The following is a 19128-nucleotide window of genomic DNA, read 5'->3' as shown; positions in this document are numbered from 1 at the left end:
GTGCCCCGCCCTGGTGCGAGTGCCACAGGCCAATAGGAAACGGCGATTGAGAGGTGGTGCGGCCGGCTGCGGGGCGGAGTCAGCCCCGGGTCTGGACGGGTGCCTGGCCGGGTCATCCCTCGCCGCGTTATCACACGCATGGCTGTGTGGGTGTTTGGGGGCCGCTTTGGCCTGCGCGGGCGTCTCGGCGCCTGCAGGCTGCTGTGTCCCCGCTTCCAGAGCCACGGTCCTCAGGGCGGGGAAGACGGGGACAGGTGAGTTTCAAGCTGGGAGGGTAACTCCAACCCCTGAGGAATTGTTGTGTTCGTGGGTACGTCACACTGATGACGTGCTCTTTGTGGCCTGATGTCACCGGGGACAGCATGGCGTCAGAAGCCAGTATTTCTTGGTTCAGATTCTAACGCAGTCTAGCTGGGCTCATGTCCGAGTGGATTTTTCCAGCCTCCAAAGCGGTTTGTTGGGATTAGGATTCAGACAACCAGGCACCATCAAAGGAAGACATCGTAACACAGAAATTTGCACCCGGAGACTTCCAGGAGCTTAGAACATGCAGACTTCTATTAACTTATTTTAATCAGCGTTTCCGGTCGAGTCTTCTGACTTTTGAATAACCTTGTGAAGTCACATTTTAACTTTAAGCTATATATTTTAAGTTATGCACTGTTATTTGAACATGGCATTCTTTTGAGAAGGGCAAGCAAGGACAGGTGATGTTGCGCACTGGTGGAATGTTGGCCTAGCACGTCCAAAGGCCGAGGTTCAATCACAGGCCTCAAAGAAAAAAAATTAAAAAGTGAAAATACCATTTTTCAAGTTCCATTTTGGCAGTGTTTTTGTTTTGTTTTGTTTTTGCCACATTTGAAACCTTAGAAAATGCAAGTGGCCCAGTTTTCTCTCCCCAAGAAGTCCTAATTTTGTAATTGAGGGCAGAGTTAGGGAGGGGCAAGAGCTTGGAGAGGGTAGTAGTCCCAAGCAGGCTTATGGCGTGAATCCCAGCCCTGCCTCTTCCTGAAGATCTAGGAAGGTGAATCTTTCTTGGCTACAGTTTCCTCATGGAGAAGGGACGGTAATACTCAGGGGCTAACTTTGGGAGTATGGAAAACGCTAAAGGATAATCCCAGTGGCTTTAGTCCACTGTGCGGCCTGGGCTATATGGAGTGATCGGTTAGTTCTTCCAGCAAGTATTTGTCAAGCGTCTCCATTGAGCTGTGCACCACAGCAGCTACTATACGGGTAGAGACACGGACAAGAAGCTGAGTTTGTTCACCTGGGACTTGGTTAAGAAGGGATTGCAAGGGAAATGGTGGACAAGAGAGCACCACCCGGAACTGGGACAAATGCTGCCACTGAGGTTGCAGGCAGCACTCTGGGCCTCACTTACCGAGGGGCACCCTGTAAGCTGCCCCAACTTACTATGTCTTGACATCTGATGTCTGTTTCTCACTAGGCTACAGTCATCCTCGAAGGCACCTAAGACCCCCAAGATTTACACCAAGACAGGAGACAAAGGTAGGGTGGGGACGTGAGAAACGCAATAAAACACACAGCAGGCATCGTTTTAAAGTTCTTCTGGCCTCGTGGTAGCCGTGGGGCAGATCTGGATATGCATCGTAAATGTGAAGCGATGTGAAAATGCACAAACTGTTATTGAGTGTCAAAACGAGTTGTAAAGAAACTGGGCACAGTGCACACTTGTGGTCCCGGCACTCAGGAGGCGGAGGTAGGAGAGTCACGAGTTCAAGGCCAGCTAGGGTGACATATCAAGCAGGCCTAGGCAACAATGAAAGCCTATCATGAAGAAAAGGAAATATGAGTGGTAGAGTTTGAAGAGATAGAGTGCTTGGCTAGTGCTCTGGAGACCCTAGGTTCAAATCCAGACCTAAATACATAAACAAACAACTGTGGCACAATCTAAGAACTCAAGTCCTGGGTGAGAGAGATGAGGATGCAGGGGTTAGGAGCCTCTGCTGCTCTTTAGAGGACTCAACTTTGGTTTCTAGTACCCACACTGGGTGGCTCACAGCTCTAGAGGGATCCACTTCCTCTGGCCTCTGGGCACCTGTTCTGATGTACACATGCATGCGCACACTCACACACAGTTATAATTAATTATTTAAGCCAGGCTTTCTCTGTGTAGTCCTGGCTGTCCTGGAACTCACTCTGTAGACCAGGCTGGTTTCAAACTCAGAGATGTGCTTACCTCTGCTTTCCGTGTGCTGGCATTAAAGGTTGAGTGCTACTACCATCTGGCCTAAATTTAAAAAGAACTTTTAGAGTGTAAGGTGGGCATGATGGCACAGACGTGTAATCCTGGTACTCTGAGGGTTGAGGCAGGAGGATCACTGTGAGTTTAAGACCAGTCTGGGCTATATAGTGAGAGCTTGTCTCAAAAGAAAAGGAAAAAAAAAAAAAGTGTGTTCAGATATATCTGAGAGGTTATCTTTTTGGCTTTGGGGTTTTTGGAGTTTTTTTTTGCAATTTATTTAGTGTGTCTATGTTATGTGTGCCTATATCACAATGCATTTGAGGTCAGAGATCACTTAACTTGCAGAAGTTGGTTCTTTCCTTCCACCATGTGGTTCCCAGGGCTTGAACTTGGATTATTAGGCTTGGCAGCAAGTGCCTTTACCAGCTAAGCCATCTTGCCAGTCCTGAAAGATTTTATCTTTGGCTAGTAGCCAGGAGAGATATTGAGTTGTGGGAGAAAGAAATATACAAAAGTTCACATACTTTTTTTTTTTCTATTGTTTCTTTCATAATGAACATTTATTGCTTCAGTATTTTAATGAATACCAGATGTAATGTAACGGGGAGATAGAGCATGTCCTGAAATTTAAGACCATGCAGGTCATTCATAGCGACTGTGTTTGGGGTCTATTCTCTCATACTGAAGTATTCACACGTGCAGGATATAGGTCCCACCACTGAGCTGTGTGCAAACAAGAGGTCAGAACGTAAGTGTTCTGTCGTGTGTATGCTACTGCAATGATAAGAAAGGAGACGTGGAGGAGTGACTGATGGCAGCACTCTATACCGGAGAGGTCCAGGGACAGCTTCTGGTCAGTCACAGAGGGGCCCCTTGGCTCACTGTGGCCCAGCAGCAGAACGTTGGAGTAACTGCTGGACAGGACTCTTTGTAGGGTGAGGCTTATGCTGGGTGGCACAGCCGCAGAGTCAAAGCAGCGGAGCTTTGTTCTCAATCTGGTGTGGTCAGGAAGCAGCAATACTTCTGTAACTGAAGAGACATAGTGATTTTTTCATAGACAGTGGGAGAGACAGGGAGGTGCTGGGACTGTGACAAAGATGTATTGTTCATTCTCATTAGTCAGGAGAGCTGATCCTGGTTGGGATTTTATGGTGGTGGGTGGGGGTTGGTTGTTTGTTTTCTCAAGCTAGGGTTTCTCTGTGTAGTCCTGACTGCCCTGGAACTCACTCTGTAGACCAGACTGGCCTCAAAAACCTGGAGATCCTGCAGCCTCTGTCTTCTGAGTGCTGGAATCAAAGGCGTGTTCCACCACTGCCAGGCTGCCTGGTCGTTTTTGTGTCTTTTGCTCAGACAGTTACTTTGACTTGTTGAGGCTGGTTTGTCACAGCCACAGTGTGGACATCTGATGGTGCTCTGTGGAGTCGTTTGTATGTAACAGCAGTGCAGCAGGCTCTCTGAGTGGCCACCAGCACTGAAGCCAGGCCGATGGTGCCAGGAAGGAGCTGTGACCCAGGCTGAGATCCAGAAGACTTAAGCTACAGAGAGAGCGTGTGATACCCCAGGTGCCTTATTCTTGACCAGAGGCTTCATTCAAGCATGCTAGGGAAGAAGAGGAGACACTTGGTGTCTCTTGGTCACCCTTGGTGGTACTGACCAAAAGGACACTTCATGAATATAGTCATAGACACACATGTAGATAAGATACTCACATACATGAGATAAAAATAAATAAATAAATCAGGGCTGGAGAGATGGCTCAGAGTTTAAGAGCCCTGACTGCTCTTCCAAAGGTCCTGAGTTCAATTCCCAGCACCCACGTGGTGGCTCATAACCATCTGAGATAGAATTGGTGCCTTCTTCAGGAGTGCAGGTAGACTGCAGGTAGAACACTGTATACACAATAAATAAATACATAAATTAAAAAAAAAAAAAACGTAACAAATAAATAAATAAATAAATAAATAAATAAATAAATAGATAAATAAATAAATGAATAACTATTTTAAGGTGTGCCATGAAAGAATCTGTTTTCTTATAAGATGTATTTTATTTGATGTGTATAAGTGTTTGCCTACATAGACGCATATGTGCCACACATATGCCTGCTGCCTGTGGAGGCCAGAAGGTGGCGACAGATTCCTGACTGAGAGTTGTGGATGCTTGTGAGTCACTATGTTGGTGCTGGGATCTGAATCTAGGTCCTCTGCAAGAGCAGTAAGTGCGCTTAAACCACTCAGCCATCCCTCTAGCTTCTGTTCCTCCCTTCCTCCTAGAAAAAAAAACCAAAACAACACAAATCCTAATGTGCTAAATATCTTTCCCCAGGGTTTTCTAGCACCTTCACAGGAGAAAGGAGACCTAAAGATGACCAAGTGTTTGAAGCTGTGGGAACCACAGATGAATTAAGCTCTGCTATTGGGTAAGGGGGCAAGGATGGGCCTCAATGTAGCTAGCATTGGGCATTGGTGGCCGACCCGCATGATGTTCTCCTGAGCACCAGAGGGTCCTGGAGATTGCCCTGGGTGTGTGTGTGTGTGAGATGTTAGGATAGACTGGTCTGCTCCATGTGGCTACAGGCTGTAGGCCAGTCCCTCTGTCTGCAGCTGAGCAACCTTCCTCTCACTGTCTCTTGTTCTGTCACTATGAGCACACATGTGCCATCAGGAGACAGTAGGGAAAGTGGTGAGCTCTGGTGATCGGCAGTGCCTCAGGTGTCTCCTTCGTGGATGTGGATGTAACGTGAGGCAAGGTTTAGAAGGCTTACTCAATGATTACACTCCTCTCCCGTCCCTGACTGCTGAGCAGGCCGAAAGATTATTTCCCAACCTTACCTCAAGTCATGGCTTACTGGCTGTCCCTCTGCCAAATACGGCCTCTGTGGAAGCCAGGCTGGTGAGACACCTGTCTAGGACAGTTCAGGGCCTGGTGAGGCTCATGCTGGCTCCCAAAGCCTCCTGTGTGACACCTCTCATTCCCATAATGAGTCACAGCCTGGCACTGCAGGGTGGAAAAGGCCAAATGCATGAGGATGACCACGTGGGTGGCCACGCTAAGGCACACTGAGGTGTGAGCGAGCACTGACAGGCCTGAGTGCTGCTCTCAAGATCCTACCTGGCGCTGTGCTCATAGACATGGAAGGATCAGGAAGACCCGTGTTCAGCTTCTGCCGCTGCTTACTGGCTGTGCGGCTTTAGGTTGAACAGCCGTTCCAACCTCAGAGTACTGTTGTGTGAAGTAGTCAGTAGTACTCACCCTCTGTTCTCACGAATTAGCTCACTAAATCTGCATCTACACTAGGACAGGACTTAACACAAGTGATAGCGCTCTTCACACTTATCTTTACCGTTGCCATGGTAACTTCCAGGCTCATGGCTGCTGGGTGCCAGGTATGTAGTGGACAGTAATGACAGAGACATGTCCCAGCCAGCACATGTCCTCACTGTCCAGAGGAAGATGGACATTAGGAGTGAATCGTGTGTGTGTGTGTGTGTGTCTGTGTGTGTCTGTGTGTGTTGTGGGTGTGCATGCCCTGCTCTGATTGGACAGTGGGCTGGTTGGTTCCAGCTCACCCTGCTGACCTTTCCCTGCCTTTCGGCCTCTGCCTGGGTGGTCGAGCAGAGGAGCTGCCAGCCCTGCACCTAGTGTCCTGCTCTTCTAGGCCCACAGGGTCCAGTGATGGGAAGCAGCAGAGTGGGTAGAGGACATCCTGGGAGTAGAGGCACACTGTTGGCCAGCCGAGCATGGCCCTGGCAGACTCTCCCCACTGTCAGTGTCTCCGGCTTCTGTTCTTGCCAGTCTTTACCTTGGGTAGTCAGTTCCTGTATTTCCGCTCACATCTCTGAGATTGTCCCTCTGAGATTTTTCCTGCCAAGATCCTTCAGTGTGCTACCATCTGTTCCCACCAGGTCTTGCTGGGGGCAAGAGGGGAGTGCAGCATTTTTGACCTGTCTAGGAAGTTTGTTTCCTTTTCTGTCCTACTTCACCAAGGAATTCCTATTCATCCTTCAAAGCCCCACCCTCTTCCTCTTCACTGGTCACTAAGGATACCGGGTTATGCCGCCCTCATTTTTAACTTTGGCACTATGGTGCACAACAAAAATCTGTCCCCTGCTGGACAGACCCCCAGGTCACCTGCTCCCTACTGTAGCAGCAGGGCCAGCCTGAACAAGTGCAGAAAAACAGCTGGCCGGGGTAGTGAGTATAATAAATGCACTTTAGGAAGCAAATGCCCTTGTCCACGTGGGCTTCTCTGTCAGCAAGGAAGACTGCATGGCCGTTGTAGCTCATTATCTTATCGCTCTCACAGCATTCAGTCAGGGGCTGATTCTTCCTCACCCTCCTAGGTTTGCCATGGAGTTGGTCACAGAAAAGGGCCACGCATTTGCCGAAGAGCTTCAGAAAGTAAGTACCATCGTTGTCGCCCACAATGGGGCCTCTTGTCCCTGTGGCCCCGGGTGTCACCGGCTTCATCCTGGCCCATTGCCTCTTTGCATCACAGTAGCTAATCACTCTTGAGAACTGTGCTGTCCTGAAATAAGGATATGTAATCCTCCGTGAGGTGAGGAGTGGTGTGTGAAGGGTGGCTCTGCTCTCCAGGGTGTCCGCAATACTGAAGGAAGTCTGTGCTTATCCCATCTGGAGGTGGGAAAGCTGCTGGAGTCAGTATCCTACATTGCCCGGGACAGCCTCTTGGCAAAGAACAACCCAGCGCCAGTGGCCGCAGCCCAGGCTGAAGAGCTGTGTGCGGGGGAGCCCAGTTGTGGGTCTCAGCAGGCGGACCTGCACTGTTAACACTGCTGTTGAGTTCCCACAGGGATCTGCTAGATTGACAGCGTCGGCATCACTCTAGAATGCCTTGGGATGCTGAGGTCTCCCAATCATCACCGTAATCTGGTTAGGGCCTACATGGGTTCCAGGAACAGACATCCCACCTTCCTAAGTTCTCCTGCCCTGCTGACTTCTACATCCACATCCTTCCCTTCATGATTTAGGTGACACTGGCACATTTGGTCTCTGGGTCCGGTGAATTAGAACTCCAGAGCTGTCAGAGTAGAGAAGGAAGGAAAGCCCTGGGTGCAGGGTTGTGGGAGCCATAGATCAGGCCAGGAAGGTGCCTCTTGGCCAGTGCTCAGCAGACCCTCTCTTTTCTCAACTCCCCTCAGGAGGCCTCCTGGTGCTTGGATATGAACCCTGGAGGTCTGCTATCTCCTCACAGCCCTGTGCGCATGCTCCGCTGGCATGTTTTACGGTGTTGCTGCATGTGTGATTGTATGGTACATTTGCACGATTTCCACACAGCCTGATGCAAACAACCTTTCCTCTCACCTCTTATCCCCCAGATCCAGTGCACGCTGCAGGACGTCGGCTCTGCCCTGGCCACCCCACGATCCTCAGCCAGGGAGGCTCACCTAAGTAATTCCCAGCATGCTCAGGGAGTTCTCAAGGTCCTGGGGAGAGGGCTGCCCCTGAGTGTTGCCCACTGGGAGCCTAGGCCCCAGAGCTCTCTGGCAGGGCAGACATCCTTGCTCTCTGCCTTGGGAGAGCAGTTACCCTGAAAGCTTATGGACTCAGTGGGCAGGACAGCCAGGCCGAAGGCAGGAGGGGTTCCTGGTGTCTAGTGCATGCTTACACTAGTGGCCTTTCTGCTTTTGACTTTTCAGAACACACGGCCTTTGAGGAAGGGCCCATCACGGAGCTGGAACAGTGGATTGACAAGTACTCCAGCCTGCTCCCCCCACTCAGAGCTTTCATTCTGCCCGTAGGTGTTGACCGGTCCACCTGGAGTGGCTGGGTGGGGGTAGTGACAGAAACACAGTGGCTTGCCATTAGTCCCAACAAGGTTGGCCCCCAGCACCTCAACCCCTTCCTAGCTCTTCCCACTTGAGGACAGGCTCCCAGCGGTGTGCCTGGTAGGGCTCTGGGTGGCAGAAGGCCGCCCAGTGTGGAGCAACACTAGCCCACATTCACCTTCTCTTTCAGTCTGGAGGCAAGAGCAGTTCTGCCCTGCACTTCTGCCGAGCCGTGTGCCGCCGAGCTGAGCGACGGTAAGGGTCCCAGGGGCCGATGCAGGAGCCTCATCATATCTGAGCCTAGGTGTCTTCATCTTGCCATGTGCTGAGCCCTGTATTACAGGGGACTGTGATAGCTGACTGCCTCCTGCCTAGAGGCCCAGCAGAGTGTTTCCTCCTGAGAGACACAGGCTACCTAGAATGGGGCCAGGGGAGAATATCATGAGAAGCCCCTGCTAGCAGCCAGCAGAAAGGACTGTAGGGGGCCTGTGGGTGGGGGCCCCAGGCTGTCCACAGTCTCAGGGGTTCCTCACAGCAGCTCCACTCCCCAGGAGTCAGAAGCAGGTTAGCGAGATTCTGTGTCTGGGGACCCTCTTCTAGAGCCCCCACATCACAAGCCCTTTTGGACCCAGACATTCCCTGGGTAACAACAACAACAACAAAAGCTTGGGCCTCAAAAGAAAAGTAGTCATCTTACAAAGTCGCCCACATCAGCAGGGCCTACAGCAGTGGGCAGTGGAGTGACCCCCAGGCCCATGGCAGCACAAGGCTGAGCTGGTGTGACACACTCTGTGTGGCACACAAGCCTGGCCACAACAGCGACCTGCCAGAATGCTCTCAGGGCATATGGGCACGTAGATGAAGAAACCGTGCTGAGTGGGAGGTGCCTACAGGCAGGGCTAGACAGAAGACTTCTTGGGCTACTGGCCAAGTAGGGTCTTGGGTAGGACCAAACCCCCACCCCCACCCTGAGGCTGGCTCAGGGGAGAGTGCCAGCTGGGGTCAGGCAGCACAGGGCGTGGGGTGGGGTGTGGGCACACCACAGTGTCCAGCGGACACACTGTCCCAAGTGTATGCTCACAGACTGACATGGAACCCCTGGGCCATTAGAATTACAACCGAGTACCAGTAGCTCTTTAGGGATTAAGGCCCGATAAACCCTTCTTTGAAAACCTTACCACAAAGGAACCCAGGCCAGGCCTGTTGGCACAAAGGCCAGCAGGCTGGGCCGTTGGCCTGCCTGCCCCCAACCTTGCCTGCTGTGCCTCCCCACTGGCCCTCGGTGTGTATGTCCAAGGTGAGGAGCCGGCTGAGGCAGTGGTGGACTCTGTATGGAGTTTGTAGTGTCAGGGTTAGGGTTGAATGGTGAGGTGGAGCGCGTGTGTTCCAGGTTCCTGCTTCCTGAGCCTTGCCGTGTAACCTGATTGTGCGTCCTCTCTTCACAGCGTGGTGCCTCTTGTCCAAATGGGAGAAACGGATGCAAACGTGGCCAAGTTCTTAAACAGGTGCTGAAGTGGCGCGTGGTGGGTCTGTCTGAACCACTGGGCATGTTGGCAAGTGACAGCAGTGCAGTGAGCCCCAAGAGCGGCCAGGAGTCCCTCCTTCCCTCTCTCTCTCCCTCCATCATGTCTGTGTATGAGAGTGCACTGTGCCAGGCAACCCTGTCCACTCTGAGGTCAGGCTCTCGTTAGGAAATGCTGGAAGAGCCCGCAGAGGCAAACCTAAATCAAAGGAACAGGTGTTCTCAGGGTCTGTTCATGGAGACTGGTGCCAAGGGCCTTGGTGGTGGCCAATAGTAAGGCTTTGGAAGCTGAGCCTGTCCAGCCAGTGGTTTTTCCCAAAATGCCCCAGGCAGCCCACAGCCAGGCCATGTCAAGCTTAGGCCGCAGCTTGAGGAGAGCCAGCTCACCCAGGACTGCATTGCTCTCTGCTGCAGCTATGCTTCTGGCTGCAGCCTGGCTCAGGTGGTGCTGCTGCGGGCCAGGCAGGAGTCCAGGAGCCCCATGGAGGGATTAGGGAGGAGTGGAGGCTGCACCTAGGAGCTGCCTAGCTTTGCAGGAAGTGACCTCACTCAGAACACCCCGTGTTACCCCTGGGATGTAGACTGGCTTAGGTCCTCATGGGTTTCCTTCCCCCTAGGTGGGATGCCACCCAGGCCAAGATAGAGATGGCTCCTGTTTAAACTCAGAAGCAGGGACCCCGAGGACACTGGCTGGTCCTGCGGTGCTGTGTGGGTCAGAGCAGGTCATTTCCCTTCAGGGAGCACATGGCCGCTCCAGGAACACGAGGCTCAGAAAGGCAGTGTCAAGGTGGAGTCTTGCCCTCAACCATAGCCAGCAGTGGACCCCAGAGTTAGGAGCAGGGCACCAGATGACAGGAAGGTCCGTGCAGCTGGCCTCAGGGTTGGCGGGGAACAGGAAGGTGGAGGAAAAAGTGAAAAGTCTTGCTTTGAGCCTTGGAAAGCTAGGACAGAGCCCCGAAAGTACCTCGGGCAGCTGTGGCATTGTCTCATATTCTCTGTTCCTTTCCCTGCAAGAGGCCTCTTGCCTTGGGCTCATCACTGCTGGGTCCAAAGAAGACCTAGGGACTAGAGCCTGATCATGAGAATACTCCAGGCCACTGACCTTCAGGTGGGACATCAGCAGTGTCTGGAGACAGTCTGGGCCCTGGGTGCTACTAATGGTGTATAGAGGCCGAGGATGCCATTGGCCACCCTACACGCACAGGAGAGCCCCAGTCATAATCCATAACCCAGAATGTTGGTAGTTCCGAGGTCAAGAACTAAGGCCTCTTCATTCAAAATGTGACTGCTGAAACAGCAGTGCCTGCAATGGCTTGTGGGCTGGTGCAGCTCTCCTGAATTTCTGGGTATGAAGTAGCTGTGCCATAAGGAACTATCCAGGAGGGCTCCAGCTCTGCCATCCATCATGCCGGAAGGGCCAACCATCCACACTCCCTACACAGGGCTCCTGGGAATGCGAGGTTCACCCCTCCTCCTTGAGGGCCAGCTAGGCAGAGGCCAGGCAGCATCCGTCTCTCATCTCCCACCCTTCCTGTTGCTTCTCTCTGCTCCTCCAGACTCAGCGATTACCTCTTTACCGTAGCCAGATATGCAGCCATGAAGGAGGGCAGCTCAGAAAAAATATACAAGAAGCGTGACAAGTGAAACAGGAGAAATGGTGAGGGGAGCCTCAGCCCTCTGGAGAGACCCTGGGGAACTCAGTCGTGCTGACAGACTGCAGGTGGACCTGAGGTATACACTCAGCATGGACGCACACCCCTGCCATTGCCCCAAGGGACCGCTCAGCCTCCTGCTGGCTTTGTGAGACTGAGTGTCCACCCTGCAGGAAGGAAAGGATGTGAACCATGCCCAAAAACCATTTGTGTGTGTGTGTGTGTGGGGGGGGTGCTGTTCAAGGACTGGGAATGTAGCAGAGGCCACTGGAAATGTAATTGTGATTTACCTGTGTCAACGGGGCCGTAAATGTCACATTTATAAAGGGAAGGCGGGCAGGCTTGAGTTTAGTCACCTCTGAGCTGCCCGTCACTGCCACAGTGTAGGGGAGAGACAGCTGCAGGTCCACAGGGGTGCAGCTCGGAGAACCCTCTCCATCATGGCTGGAGGCCGGCAGCCCTCCCTGCCCTGGCAGTGGTGGGATGAGGTCTTGGGACTGACACTGGGCTCTCTGGTGTTGCACTTGGCTGGTTTATGCTTCTGCGAGCCACACCACGGCTGTGTTTTATTCCGCCTGTCACTACTGCTTCCTCTTACTATGAAATGACATCGCCAGTGGCAGCTGTGTCCTTGGGAAGAGGGATATTTAGGGAAGGCTGCAGGCAGCCCGAGAACCTAAGGATTCCATACCTCATGGTAGGCAGTGACTTAGGAAGGGCAAGTCTGAGACACATGAGGATTCAGCTCAGCGATGGCTTCTTCTCTATGCACCTGTTCAGGTCCTTCCCGTGCTAGGGGTGGGCGGCTGGCCCCTCTAGCTGCCGTTCTTGTTGGTCAGTCAGCAGCTTTTGACTTCAGCCCAATGTCTTTCTACCTCCCCGCTGGTGTTTCAGGTGGACAGCTGTATGTCTGTCTTCTGGGTCCTTTAAAGGGAAGGTGCCCGGGAGGGAGGAATGCCCCCTTGGAGGCAGCCCTGTCCAGTGCCCCTGCAGCCATAGTGGGGCAGGGGTTGGGTACAGAATTGGTGCTGTATGTGCAAGACCAGAAACAGAAGGCACAAGCTGAGGGTGCTGCTGTGCTGGGCCTGGCTGGGGAGCCCTGTTCACTCTGCCTGCAGCTCCAGATCCTCCTGAAAAAGACAGGATGAACTCAAAACAGCAACTCATGCCCCTAGCCTATGCCTTGACTGCTTTCAGTACCTCTCCCAGGATTTGGGGTGGCTCTTATAGCATTCTGGCTCCAAGCATTGCCGAGCCTTGAGCACACCACCTGCAATTTTCATAGGGCGATTCCCACTGCACGCTGACGCCTGCAAACAGGTGCAGAACTGTTTCTTCAAATTGTACCCACTTATTATTGATCTCTTTCTCTCGCACTCTCTTTCTGTCTCCCTCTCTCTCATAATTCCACTCCTGAAAACATTGCAAAAGGCTTCCTATCTTTTAATGAACTTTCGCACAAGTTTTATGGAGATACAATCTGCCCACCATAAAATTCTTCCTTTTAAAATGGACAGTTCAGCAGTTTTTAGGAGATGGCCCAGTTTTTGCCACCCCATACCCCACAACCAGGAAGATGGTCCCTAGTTCAAGCTCATCAGAACAGTGTTCACCGTCAATCACCAAAGGTGAACCCCATCAGTGTTGCCTGCCAGTGCTCATGCTGGCCCTCACCTGAACATCATAGCACTGGGGGTGGGGAGTTCACATTCCTGCAAGAAGGGAAACTGAGGCTCAGACCTGACCTAGGCTGTTGTCTCATGACACCCCACCCCAAACCCACCAGCACTTGACAGTCGTTTTAATCACAACCCGGGCCTCGGCAAGCAACGCCAGGCACTAATAGATGGCTGTCGCATTTCTCAGCCGAGTTTCCCTTAACTGATATTTCATGGCTATTGTTAATGTGCATTTTTCACTGAGTAATTTCCAGAGCCTGAACTTGTAGCACATCCCAATGATAAACGCCCACAGTTCCGAGTCCCCTGTCAGCTGCAATGTCACCCTTACCTCCTCCCCAGCACCTCCCCACAGCCCATCCCGTTTTACGATCGCTCTGTCCCAGTGATCACGACTGAACCCTTAAGAATCCGGACGCATTTCAAGTTTAATTGAATAAAATTCTTTGTATAATAAATTCCGCATGAATGCTACATAAATCAGTGCCTCGAAGGATTTGTGGCTCATCTCTCTCCCCAGTCGGGGTTTGAGGATCCTGCTGGCAGTGCTTTGCCCAAGCTGGTCCTGTCTTGATCACCAAGAGGGATAAATTTGCCTCTGGGGTCCTGGAAGGGGGTGTGGCTTCCATGTCATGACCTACAGCTGGTAGGCCCCTCCTGGAAGATGGCACTTTGTTCCATCTGGAGGTCTGGGAGCTTTGGGGAAGGGGTCTCATAGTCATTTATGGAATTGAAACTCCCAAAGCCATCATCTATCGCCTTTGGGATCCTGGAGGAAGCTGCCACAGTCTTTGGTGTGGCGGACACACTCTAGGTTGGTTGCCAAGTTTGCATGCATCCCGGGAGTTCATGTAAACCCCAAGGTTAAGACTCCCTTGCAAGCTAGGCATTGAGGCACATGTCTGTTGTCCCAACCACCTGGAGGGCTGAGGCAGGTGGATTGCCTGCACAACCTGGGAATTTAAGAGTAGCCTGGGCAACAAAGCAGCATAAGACCCTGTCTCAAAAAAATAAAGTGGAGATACCTTCTTCAAGAGCTAAGTGCAGATCCAGGCAGCTTCCTCCAGCAGCCGCTAAGGGGTTCACTAGCCCCAGCCTCAAAAAACAGAAGAAACACCCGGGGCTAGAGAGGGAGGCTCCTGGGAGACTGGGACGTGCAAAACCTGGAAGGACAGCGAGTGAATGCTGGCACTCAGCTTCAAGCTGGCCTCCCTAGACCCAGGTCTGAGACCAGCCCTGTCACGTCCCAGCTTCTGACCTCCGGACATGCTGATAATCTCCTACTTGCTTTGTCACTGATAAAATGACAGTCTTCACGTTCTGTGGTCGTGGGAAGAGCCTAATTAGGGAATGTTTAACAAGGGCCGGGCAAGTGTTGTTTGTTATTTGAATTCAGATTACAGCTTTCCTCACTTCTAAGCAGAGTGACCTTGAGCAATTAATTTAACCACTGGTAGCCAGCCCAGACCTTGAAGGGCTCCCACCTGAGTGCCTCGGGTGCTGGGGTTAGAGGGTGCACCACTGTGCCTGGCTGTTCTCATCTTTGTCACAGAATAATATCAACTCCCTGGTTTGGAGGCTGGGCCTGGCCTGTGTGGCTGTCCCCTTCAAATCACATTCTGAGCTCCAGGCACGGAGCTTTGGGACAGGGTATTGGGGCAGAGCCAACTGGTCTTAAATTTGAGATCCTCCTGCCTCAGTTTCCTCAGCGCCGTAATTCCAGCTATGTGTCCCCATACTCAGGCCACATACAGAACTTTGCGAACCCTCACACTGTGGGCTGGTGAGATAGATGGCTCAGCAGGTAAGGGCACTCGCCACAGATCTGATGTCCTGAGTTTGACACCTGGTAGGAGAAGACAGGCCCCTACCATTGCCTTCTGACCTCTGCATACACAATGCATGTGTGTCCATAAACACACACATAGACAAAATGAGAGAGCAACATGCCCACAGCCGCCCCAGCAAGCTGCCATTAGTATATTTGTTATAAGCACAGAAACCGGGGCGCTGGTACACGGCTGCTGCCATGCTGTGAGAGGCCACGCTGGGCCTTGAGCTTGGATCCTCCTCTAGCCTAATTACCTCTGCACAGGGTCTGCACCGTGCCTGTCTTCTCTGGTGGCAGCAGAACCTGTCGGGTTACCCAGCTTGGCCTCCCTGGGCAGTTACCTATTAGGGTTTGGGTGCAGCTGGTGATTAAGTGGGGTTGGCCGATTCGCTAGGAGAGCAGGAAAGAACTGAAACCTCCCCAGAGGCCCCTGGTTGTCCCAGCCGGAAGCAGGCATTCCAAGGAAAATGAGAGAAGTAGGTGCCAGTTCAAAGTGACACAGACTCCCGGGATGGTGGTGCATGCCACCCAGCACTTGGGGAGGCAGAGGCGGGCGGATTGCTGTGAGCTCTAGACCAGCCTGATATACAAAGTCCAGGACAGCCAAGGCTACACAGAGAAACCCTGTCCAGAAAAAAACTAAAACAAAACAAAATCAAACTGACACAAAGACCCCCAGAGAACTAACCAAATAGCATAAAATCATCCTGATGACTCCAGACCCGGGGTGCAAGGTGACCTCTCTATCAACCCCCCCGTGGCTGGTCTCAGGTCGAAGGCCCTGCGGTCCTCCTCGCCGGCCATCTGTAATGCCCACATCCCTCCCCAGCTAGTAGGTGCCTTTATTTATGATCACCTTGGAAGGGTCGAGCAGACATATGTTGCTAAGGGGCGTTTATTCTTGTTTATAAAATTTATGGCTTCACCTCGATTGCACACTGTCAAAACGGGAAGGATCGGCCCCAAAGCCTCTCGCCGCCTGACTGCCTCAGACGGGCGTACATCTGTTAACTCCATGGGAGCTGTACAGGGAGATCAGGTCCGCTATAACTCAAGCTCGCTGTCCTGCCATGAGGTGTGAGCTGCAGGCCTTGAGCACACATCCAGGCGTGCACATGCTCGGGGAGGTGGCTGGTGGCTGCGGTGACCATGCCAGGTGGCCAGCTGCATGGACTGCCCACGGCCTCCCTGTCAAGGTGCTTTGAGCTGTGGAATATGGTAGAAGAGGACTTTGTTTTCACTGCCTTTGGGGCACAGCAGCTGCGGAACTCCAGCAGCTGGAGAGAGTTTTGACCCTGTGGCTTTCCAGCTGGCGGCATCAGTGGGAGAAAAGCAGAGTGTCCGGGAGTGGAGGTGGGCATGAGTTTCAGGAGGACAGTTTGGCAACACTGATGCAAGTCCTGAGCAAGTATGTCTCAGGCCCTCAAGTCCCAGCCTGCACATCTTAGACAGAAACATGGCAGTAGAGTGGAGAGGGCCCCATTCAGCAGCGTGGCTCATTAGTGTGAAACAGTGGGAATGAATGTGCTACACAAGGCAGCTAGTCGAATCAGCAGACACATTTAACAAGGAGAGACCGTGAGAAATGTTATGACCGCTGAACGAATACTACTCAGAAATGTCCACTAGGTAGTAAGTGGCGTGGGGACCCCGTCTTGAAAGAAAGTTGCAAAATTCTGTGTGCAGATGCACAGTGTGAATTCTGTGAGATCAAAACGCCTGTGTAAGACGCCACAGGAACACCGCGTGTGCTAATAGTCCCGGGCTCTGAGTTGGGGGTGGGGGACCATGGTGGGGAGCACTTCTTGTTCGTCTGGGTTCTCTAACTTTTCTGCAGTGGATCTGGGTTAGGTTTGAGGAGGGCTCGAGGCTGTAGGAGACACAGGGAGAATGGGAAGTGGAGCTCAGTGGGCACAGCGCTTGTCTAGCATGCATGAAGTGCTGGGCTTGGTGCCAACAGGAATAAACTGCTGTGTGTGTGTGTGTGTGTGTGTGTGTGTGTGTGTGTGTGTGTTATGTGCTGTGGATCTTCACACTTGGGAGGTGGAGCCAGTAGTATCAGTAGTTCAAGGTCAAGGTCTTGGCTTATCAAGTTTGAGGCTGCCATGGGATGTTGGGGAAAGGGGGGAAAGAGAAGACCAAAAGGGAGGAAGACATGCCCCACCGCACCCCCGTCTGCACTGTATGACCTTCCTCCCTTGGGACAGCTCGAGTCGTGGGAGTCCCCGGAGGACGACATCCTGCAGGTCCTCCCCACCACCCGTGGGTGCCCTCTGATACTGAGTTGTTGCTGTGAAGATACGCCATGACTACGGCAACTCTTACAAGGAAAACATTTAACTGGGGCTGGCATCCGGGTCAGAGGTTCAGTCCATTGTCATCACAATGGGGAGCATGAGGGCAGGCAGGCGGACATGGTGCTGGAGAAGGAGCTGACCCATAGGCATGGGCTTTTGGAACCTCAAAGCTCACTTCCTCCACCAAGGCCACACCTCCTAGTCCTTTCAAATAGAGCCACTTCTCAGTGACCGAGCATTCAAAAGAGGGAAGAGGAAGTGTCCCCATCCCTTCGTCGATGCCTCACAGGGGTTGGGGAGACTCTCCATTACCTCAGCCAGAAGTTGAGGTGCTGTCAGCTCTGCCTCTCCTCTGTCCACGACAGCACCCTTTATTAGTCCCCTCTGGACAAAGGGGAACACTGAGAAAGGGGAGGATGAGCCTAAGATGCTGGAGTCAGCAAGTGGCAAAACCGGAACTCAGTCCCAGCCTTTAGGAGCAGACCCCTTTCCCTTCGCCTTTGTTCTGCTGCAAGCAGGGAGGGGCTTACCCCAGGCGGGGAAAGAGAAAGGAATCCAGTGGATTGCCGGTTATAAGGAAGAAGGCTGAGCCAGGAGGCCAGATTCTGTAGAAAGGAATTTGGTAATCCACTAGGACTGTCTGCTATGGCCTAAGAGAGATACAGAGTAAGAGGCATGCTTTTGATACTTCCACGTTCCTAGGGTAAAACCCTCTCTGATCTCGAATGAGGGGAGGCTTCATATGTAGGTGTGGTCTCAACTGCCTCACAGGGTCACACTGGCCCTCCAGATCAGCCCCTCAAGATGGTTCTCGACACTCCATGAGACTAACTAGCAGGGGGAAATTTTCAAGAGCTTTGAGGTGACAAATCAGGGCCATAGATCTCAAAGAGTCAAATGCTTATAAATCTGACTAATTAATTAGTCAGCCCTGACGAGCTCCCCGCCATAATTCAGCATCTGCAATTAGATTTCATATTAAAGCATGCAAATTCAAGATTAAAACTAGTGAGAGATGCCGTGACAGCTCCACCCCCTGCCGCCTCCCGATCCCGCACCGCCAGCGCCTCAGGGTGCAAGTTCCAGAACCTTCCCCATTGTGCCCTGCTGGGCAGTGCCCAGCCGGGTGAGGAAGAGGGGCCGGCGCCTCTCCTGGAAGACGGCTGCATTTAGGTGGGGCAAACTTATTGGTCCAGGGACATTTGGGGACTTAAAGACTGCAAAGTCCTGCAGCCGAAGGTCGTGAAGGAAACCTCTGGATAAAATGTAGGCAGGGCTACCTGGCTGCTAGAGCACAGGCATGCCATGGAGGAGCAGAGGCTTTAGGCTCATGCCAGGTGACTCGGGGAGGGGGCTCCAGATTGGAGGAGCTCAGGGAGCAGGGCTAATTCTATGAGTATTTCATTGCATTTATTCATTATTTCTTATTTTTTCTGTAGCCTCGGCGGTAGCCTTGACTCACTCTGTAGACCAGGCTGGCCTCAAACTCACAGAGATCCACCTGCCTCTGCCTCCCCAATGCTGGGATTACAGGCTTGCGCCATCACGCCCAGCTGATTGAGGATTTAAACAGACTTTTTTGTTTTTTTAATAGGAGGGAGGAGCCAATGCTGGACAGGCCCACACAGCCCCGCTGCTCACAGTGCTCGGTGACGCTCTGACCAGTGAAGGGTCACACTTGTGACAGTGACAGGTCGTGTGAGGGGTGTGAAGCAGCGCACGGTTTGGGCAGTAACTTGAGGTTCAACACGCAACCACACCCTATGCCTTGTAGCCTCATTTGATCTCGGCAGCAGCCCTCCATAGGAAAGGACAGGCCCACTGTGCAGGACAGGGAACCGCTCCAGGTCACAGTGCTGAAGGAGCCGTGGTGGATCGCAATGCCACCCAGATTCTAGAGCCTCAATCTTCACTCCCACCAGCGTGGGCTTTGGAAAGTCTGCAAGCCGCAGGGATCTTTGGGGACACTTGCTGGGCGGGCCTTTCACCAATGATGTGTGATTGGCTGTTCCTTGTGGGACAGGATCTCTACCTTGTTTCCTGGCTTCTTGCATACACACCAGAAATTACCTTACTAGTTTCTGTTTGTTGATTGGCTTGCAACAAAAGGACTGAGTCCCAGAGCCTGGCATAACTGGTGGCCAGACAGTGT

General features: G+C 52.4%; 1 protein-coding gene across 4 annotated transcripts; it reads left to right on the top strand.

The window, feature by feature from the left end:
* The first annotated feature begins 98 nt into the window (after positions 1 to 98).
* Mmab (metabolism of cobalamin associated B) lies at positions 99 to 13328 on the top strand. Of its 4 annotated transcripts, none has more exons than XM_055606208.1 (10): positions 99 to 254; positions 1448 to 1509; positions 4532 to 4625; positions 6550 to 6607; positions 7546 to 7618; positions 7867 to 7964; positions 8186 to 8250; positions 9441 to 9500; positions 10534 to 10625; positions 11104 to 11167. In XM_055606208.1, exons 1-9 carry the CDS (start codon positions 139 to 141, stop codon positions 10577 to 10579), a joined length of 672 nt encoding a protein of 223 aa, XP_055462183.1. In that variant the 5' UTR covers positions 99 to 138; the 3' UTR covers positions 10580 to 10625; positions 11104 to 11167. The 4 variants fall into 4 exon arrangements, with proteins under 4 accessions (XP_055462183.1, XP_055462182.1, XP_055462181.1 ...); XM_055606207.1 differs by having other exon boundaries at positions 11074 to 11150; XM_055606206.1 differs by lacking the exon at positions 10534 to 10625 and having other exon boundaries at positions 11104 to 13328.
* The last annotated feature ends 5800 nt before the right edge of the window (positions 13329 to 19128 follow it).

Source organism: Psammomys obesus, unplaced genomic scaffold (assembly GCF_907164565.1).
Source record: "Psammomys obesus unplaced genomic scaffold, mPsaObe1.curated_primary_1811, whole genome shotgun sequence".
Taxonomy (NCBI): domain Eukaryota; kingdom Metazoa; phylum Chordata; class Mammalia; order Rodentia; family Muridae; genus Psammomys; species Psammomys obesus.
Note: the sequence above shows the minus strand (reverse complement) of the source record. Positions and strands in the feature narration are given on the sequence as shown.